Raw genomic sequence first — 7,268 nt, 5'->3', positions numbered from 1 at the left:
CTGTGTTTCCTTGCACTTTCTGTTTTCCTTGCACACAGAAAAGCCAATCTCTAATTTACCTTGAGGTGGTACCTGCAATCTGAGGTAACAGGAGCCAGGACTCTTAAGGATAAAAATGAACATTATGATGGAAAGAGCAGTTAGTCAGCTGAGGGGTAAGACAACACACGGGATGGACACCTGGAGACACCCATCTCATCCCAACCCATGAGTTTTAAACGAGCTGAAAAAGCAGAAAAACTTACAGAAAAATAAATGGAAAAGAAACACTCAAGGAAAACAGGGTACATCAAAAGATGATGTTTGTTAATGAAACACAGCCATCTAAAAGCAGTCAGCCAAGCCCATAATGCAAGAGTCTGGGCTTCCACACACAGCACCTGCAAACTTCCCTCTAGCAAACCTACACTGACATGAAAACTCAGGCTACTGATACCAAATACTCCATCTACCCACCTTTCTAAATGGCAGCTCTGCCCCGTGACCCTTTCCTAGACCGGTTTCTGCAGGAAGCTGCGAGTCCCGGACCCCTGGAAGCGCACGGCACGTGGCACACCAGCACTGCCCAGAAGCTGCACAGCAGAGCCCAGGGGGAACTCAGGTGTGCAGGGTATCGGTAGCCACAGGGCCCGGGAACATGGGCATAGAGCATCCAGGCCAAAAGAAGATGCCAGCAGAGGGAGGAAAAGGCAAAAGTCATGGTGAGATGCAGGCAGGAGGTGGAGGGTCGGCTGTGGGACCTACACAGGCTGGCTGCATGTGGGAAAGGGGGTGGCAGTTGTATTAGCAGCTGGATATTTAGATAGAGGGAATCAGTTCAGAAGGGCTTAAATGGAAATTTTTTTCACCAGTACAGATATCTCTAAGGACCACATTTAGCTGCTAATAAAATGTAGCCAAGAGGAATAAACTGTATTGATCTTGAGAGCTCACATGCTTGCTGAGACATTCCTTCTATAGAAGGATGGTATTTATTTCTTGTACCAGTGACAATCTGCAAAGGTGAACCGTGATTATAGCCCAGTCACTTTTTACACACATCAGTTCACTTCTCATACTTCTGCTCATCTCTCTTCAGTTCACAATGACTCTTTGTAAAAAAACCACTGGTCCTCTATTCTTGTGTCACACAAATATCCTTAATTGTGGTTTTATTATCTTTAATTATCTTTGCTCAGTCTGCATCTTGCCTTTTAGCTCTCTGTGAATGCCAACATAAAGCTCTTTCTGTAACTGCTCCCGCACTGGCGTGCACAGGGCGTTCTACGCATCACAGCCCTTCAGCAGTACCTCAGTGCAGCAACACAGCCCCCTAGTGCTCACGGTCAGATCGCTTAGCGCTGGCCTTGTGCGTGGTTTGGGGTTTCAGATTGTTTTTAGAAAGCAATAAATAAAGCCGTACATAGATTTAACAGAATAAGAAATGCCAGTGTTGGCACCTATAACTTCGTATTAATAATATATATTAGGGATTTACATCACTATAAACCCATTCCAAGATGATTTACTTGAAGTAAAAATCTTGAGAAGTCTCAGGCACTAAGCAAACCAGTTAATGCTGCACATTTTGAAACACGCATTACAATTATTTTGTTTGAATATTTGACTTCATTTTCTATTCACATTTTACCCATCTCTCCTCATTCCTGAGCCTTCTTTTTCTTATTTACAAATTGTCTTTGCCTATTCACTGGCTTCTCAGTTTCTTCACCTATTCTTTTTCATGTTTATTTGATAGAACTCTCAACTCCTGATGCAGAGCCTTCTTGCTGGGACACACACTTAATGCACTCAGCTGACTCCCTCAGACATCATATCTGAAGATAAATTGGGAAATGAAGATGTAGAGCTGTTGGAAGAGACTGGTTTCCCCAGGCACTAGTTTAGCCTGGATCATTGGATTTACAACACCACCACCGCCAACACTGATTTGACTATTAATCCCTGAAGTGCCCTAGGAATTGCGGCATAAATCAAGTGAAGGAGTACTCATACAACCCTAAAGACCCATAGCACTTATCCTGGTACTCCATTCATGAAAATTGATGGGTTTTTAGTAGCAATGACAACTCAAGGAGTCCACACTTTGTAAAACCAAGAGATCTGCTTGCTGTGGCATATACTTAACTGCCAGGAGGTCTGTGATACAAACCAGCTGGTGCTCACACTTAATACCCTGCAGAGACTGGCCCTTTCTTTACACACATGCAGAGATCCACAATTTCATTCCCTATTAGGGATCACTTTAGTGCCTTTGTGCTTCACAGCAGCACTCAAAAAAACATCATTTCCTATACCCTGCCTAACTTGTTCCCTAAGTATTCTTCACCAAGCAGTGATAATTACCTGCTAAGCCAATATGCCTCCACGACATGAATATAAACCCCTTATGTATCTGGAGATCCATCATGTATGAGCAGACGGCAGCACAGGTTGGGACTAGGCTGGCAAGGAAAAGGAATTGGCTGCTCTGGTTTCAAGGTACCTCTGTGTTTTACAGTGAGCGAGACTTCGACCTACCCCAGGAGCAAAGAGGCAGTGAGAGATCAGAGGTAGTAAACTCCACAGCCAGCAGCATCTCCCTGATTTTTTGACCTTTGTTGCTAGAAACATGAGGACAGATTTTAAACAAAGATACAAATCAATACTCAAACAACAGACTTGTCTATTCCAACCGTACGCGACCCTACTGAAGTGATGGGTGACTAGAGAAAATGAGGTCGTCTACATTACAGAAGTTATGACTGGCAAGACTTTTAACTGAAGTAACTGAGTTATCTGGTGCTCAGCTTACTCTCCCAAGTCAGAGAATTTTTAGTACAAAAGAGATTAACAATAGCCAGATTTCAGTTGTAAGACTATCTCTTTGACGGTTGAAAAATGTTAATTTTGCATCACAAACTCTACTGAAATAAACCTGTACCTTGAATAATAATAGCAACGTTACTGTTCGGACATGTAACAAAAATGAAAGGTATTGAAGGTATCAAGTTGTCCCTATCTGGCTTAATCTAAATGGTTAATCTAACAACCTACACTGGCCACAGCTTCCCCCTTTGCAGAACCTCATGGCTGGGATAAGCAATGTCACTTCCCTGTTTTACATGTGGATGTCGGTCTCAGTGATGACTTTCCTCTAAACCCAAGCCTAGCACAGCTTGTGATTTATGAGGGCCACCAAGCTGCTGGGGACCCTGCAGCCAGCCGTTAAACAACAACCCAGAAACACGGCTGGTTGTGGGGGGCTCCTCTTCCTGGGACACCTTAAACAGAGAAGCCTCTGAAATTTGAGGTTAAGGCTGGGATTCACTACCCGAACCAGCAGTGGAGATGGTACCAAGATGGTATTTATTCTGATATTCCATGTACTACAAACTCTCTATAAAAGGCTTTTAGCAAGCAGAATCTAACAGTTTCCTCCCTCTCCCCCTTTTTTGGCTCTTGTTTGCTAACAAAGTTTTGACATCCCTTCCCGTTTGTCCCATGCCACTGTAACACAGACATCAGGCAAGGCCAAGGGAGTGCGCTGGGCTCACCATGCCCAGGGCCCCCTGTAGGGCCCACACAGCTGGCGGCGGGAGCCAAGGCTGGAGAGCTGGATACCTGCCTGGGGCTGCGCTGTGGGGCGTACCGGTTGTTCCACCCCTGAGCTCAGCCGGTGCCAGCAGCGCCCGAGCCGGGCAGCGCGTCCTCGCAGGCCCGCTCCTGACTCCTGCACCTCCGCGGGGTCCGTGAGCCCGGCCCTGCTGGGAGGCGCGTCCAGCGCGCATAGCGCACACAGCGCACACAGCGCACCCGCCCGGCGCGCCTCCCCTCACACCGGCACCGCCGCCCCGCGGCCGGCCGCGACAGCCGGCCCTCCGAGCAGCCGTGCGTCGCCTTCGTCATCGTCACCACCCGCGCCGGAAGCGCCAGCCGCCGCTGCGATGGAGGGTGAGTGCCGGTGGGGAGCGGGGCCGGACCGGGGTGGGGAGCGGGGCCGCGCCTGACGCGCTGTCCCGTTCCGCTTGCAGTGGAGCTGTACCGACGCCTGCCGCCCCAGGAGAGCAAGGAGCTGCGCCTCCAGGTACCCCCGGCCGCCCGGCGAGATATCCGGGAGCGGCGCGGATTGCTGCGGTTGCGAGGCGGGCTCTGCTCTTCGCGCACGCAGCCGTATGAAAACCCTGCTGGTAACCGAAGGTACCGGTTGTCCCCGCTGGCGGGGGCCACGGCAGCGGTTTCCCCCCGCCAGACGCGTTAGTGACAGCGGCGTGGGGTAACGTGGCCGGTGTGAGCTGGCGCGCATGACGGTGCAGCATGCGAGCGTTCTGCGGTAACTGTTGCTGTGTGTAACTCCAATGTCTGTGGTGATTTTGTCACCGTGATAAAACCGGTCAGCAGCAAGTTAGTAACATTCAATTGACATTTCGTATTTTAAAGTATCTTTTAAAATATCTTTAGCCTCAGAGCTCAGAAGAGGCCAGAGCATTTGTAAATGCCTTCCTGAAGCTTAGCATGCCAAAAAAGAAAGATACAGCTATCCAGGACATGCTGACTCGGAAAGCTGTGGTTCTTGAGCATTATGCCAAGAAAAAGACCAAGAAAAAGAGGAAGAAAACAAAAGGTTTTACTGCCAAGCAGAGGCGAGAAATGCGTCTTTTTGAAATTGAACCCAAGCAGCAAAGGTAAGAGCTTAACTGTTTTCTTTGTGTAGCAGCACATCAGTAGTATGTAAAAGCTGCGGCACACACAAGTGAATACTAGGCCTTCAGTATGTACTGTCAGTGTGACTTCTGTCCTGTCTGTGCAGCTGGTAAATTCAATTCTCCACCTGATCTCTCTCCTTTTATGTACCCAGCTATAACGAGATCAGACCCAAATACAATCACCCCTGATTTCAGGTTTTCATTAGACTGCCTGTGACCAGAGAGCCAAAACTCTGCCATCAGGTTCCTCAAACCACTGGCTAAAGCCCCGGCTGTTGTTAATGACAAGTGGGGAAAGAACTGAGTAGAAATCTCCTCAAACCTTAGATACAGCCTGATCCTCTAAAACACATCACCATTTTGGGTTGGCAGCAAGGAGCATGGTTTGTGCTTTTCTATAAAGCAACTCTGTTGTTTAGAGCATGTTATGAAAGCAGATTACAAAACTTAACAAATGGTAGTCTTAAGTCTGTTGTAAATACAGATTATTTCAGTAATAAACCAAGAGAGGTTTTGATCATTGAGTTCTTGTGTAATACTTTCTGTCTCTTTTACTACAGGTATGCCATCTTTCTACCACTACATCAGCTCTGGAAACAGTATATCAGAGACCTGTGCCATGGCCTTAGACCAGAATCGTAAGTTGAGGTATATGTGGGTGGGTATGTTTGGGTCTGAGTTTGTAGGTATTTCCAGGTTTACTGAACTACTGCTTGAAACATCACAGTTACTTGATAAGGTTATGTACTATTTCTGTGAGGTTTACAAAACGTGACTGTGACTACCAAAATCGTGCTCAAAGCTAACTTTCCATATAACTTTCTTTCCCTCTCCCCTGATCCAACCCTCTTCTGCAAGGCAACCATATATTGTGCAGGGCAAACTGCTCAAAGCTGATCTCCATGGAGCAATCATTACAGGTATTCCATTTAGTCTCTTTTACAAAATCATCTAGAGTTGAGTAGACACTCCTGTGTTTCAGATGCTTATTTTTAAATTCATTCAGTGTCATTTACTCTAGAATCACATAGTTGAAATTCCCTGTGGATGGATTCTCTCTACTTAGCAATGCTAATTACTTTTTAACTGCTCTTGAAAACCATGTTGTCAGCTGCAAACAGTAACTGCAAATTTTACTACTGATTACAGTAAAATGGCATTATTTCAGAATATTGTTAACCAGTTTTTAAAATCACGGATAGAAGAGAAAATAAAGTGTCTGCAGCTGAAATTTTCAAATACCTACATATTCCTGCTCTTTCAGTCGCAAAATCAAAATGCCCGTCTTATGTGGGGATAACCGGAATCGTTCTACAGGAATTTAAACGTGTGTTCAAAATTATCACTAAAGAGGACAAATTAAAAGGTATGTAAGAATTTTTTTGAGTGCTTTTCACAATTTATATAATCAGAACTTTTTTAAACCAACTATTCATCTTACACCTCTGAGTACATTGTTTTGTATCAGTGTGTTTAGCTTTTTCCATAGAGTGCCAGAGGTCAATGTTTTTGACCACATAACAACCAGTAGCTTACAAAAGAGTATGTCAGAATTGATCAGTTCTTAAAAAAAGTATTTTTGGTTAACCCAGCCTGGTCATGCACATGGCTCATTCATCTGCTTCACATTAGATATTCCTTGCAACACTGCATGCTCCTGAAAGAGGACTAACTTTAGTAATTCCAGTTTAAAAACTTGGAGGGTTTGGTTATTTTTTCTTTTCTTGCTAAAGCATGAACTCCTTGAAACAGGGCAAACCTCAAGTCTGTGAATAATGTGAATATATGTGAATAATATCCCTGGTTATTTCTGTATATTTTCATAACAGGTATTTACATTAGTCTACTCTTATTAATTTCTTTCATTTTACTTTTCAGTTGTTCCCAAATTTAACAATGTATTTAGTTTTGAGATTGATGGATTCATTTCCTACATCTATGGAAACAAGTTCCAGCTTAGAGCAAGTGAGCGATCTGCAAAAAAATTCAAGGTCAGAGGATCTATTGACCTCTGACTTCATGGAAAACCAGAAGTATTACTAGAAAGGTCTCCTGGTTTCCTGCAGTTTAAAGACCAGGTTTTCTTGCAGACTGAAAATGGAATAGCTACATGAAGTCTTTCTAAAGCATTTCTGCTTAATGAAGAATGACCAGTGTTGGTTGTCTTTAAAGCAGTCTCTCAGACTTTTGGAATTTGAATGTTTTGTTATTTGTATATAACATTCTGCCTTTTATTAAACTTTTACAATTAGTGTAAAATGCCTGATTTATGTTTCAATTTATAATCATAAATTTGCACAATGAAAATCATATCTTGTAACTGATGAATGTTATTATTGCTTTCTCTGTAAACTGGACTTTATCTACCTGTTAAATACTTACAGTGTGACTGCAGGTGCTGACAGCTCTCATAGTCATTGCTCCTGGGCCATCTTTAACATAGAATCATAGAATAGTTAGGGTTGGAAAGGACCTTAAGATCATCTAGTTCCAATCCCCTTCCCATGGGCAGGGACACCTCCCACTAAACCATGCCACCAAAGGCTCTGTCCAACCTGGCCTTGAACACCACCAAGGATGGAG

At 44.4% G+C, this 7,268-nt stretch overlaps 1 protein-coding gene across 1 annotated transcript; it reads left to right on the top strand.

Moving 5' to 3' along the window:
• Positions 1 to 3,649: 3,649 nt before the first annotated feature.
• POP4 (POP4 homolog, ribonuclease P/MRP subunit) lies at positions 3,650 to 6,943 on the top strand. Its single transcript, XM_080637809.1, has 7 exons — positions 3,650 to 3,933; positions 4,014 to 4,066; positions 4,441 to 4,664; positions 5,246 to 5,323; positions 5,544 to 5,605; positions 5,950 to 6,051; positions 6,564 to 6,943. The coding sequence occupies exons 1-7, from the start codon at positions 3,927 to 3,929 to the stop codon at positions 6,698 to 6,700; spliced, it is 663 nt and encodes a 220-aa protein (XP_080493935.1). The 5' UTR covers positions 3,650 to 3,926; the 3' UTR covers positions 6,701 to 6,943.
• Positions 6,944 to 7,268: the final 325 nt, after the last annotated feature.

This window comes from Psittacula echo (genome assembly GCF_963264785.1).
Source record: "Psittacula echo genome assembly, chromosome: Z".
NCBI classification, from domain to species: Eukaryota; Metazoa; Chordata; class Aves; order Psittaciformes; family Psittacidae; genus Psittacula; species Psittacula echo.
Note: the sequence above shows the minus strand (reverse complement) of the source record. Positions and strands in the feature narration are given on the sequence as shown.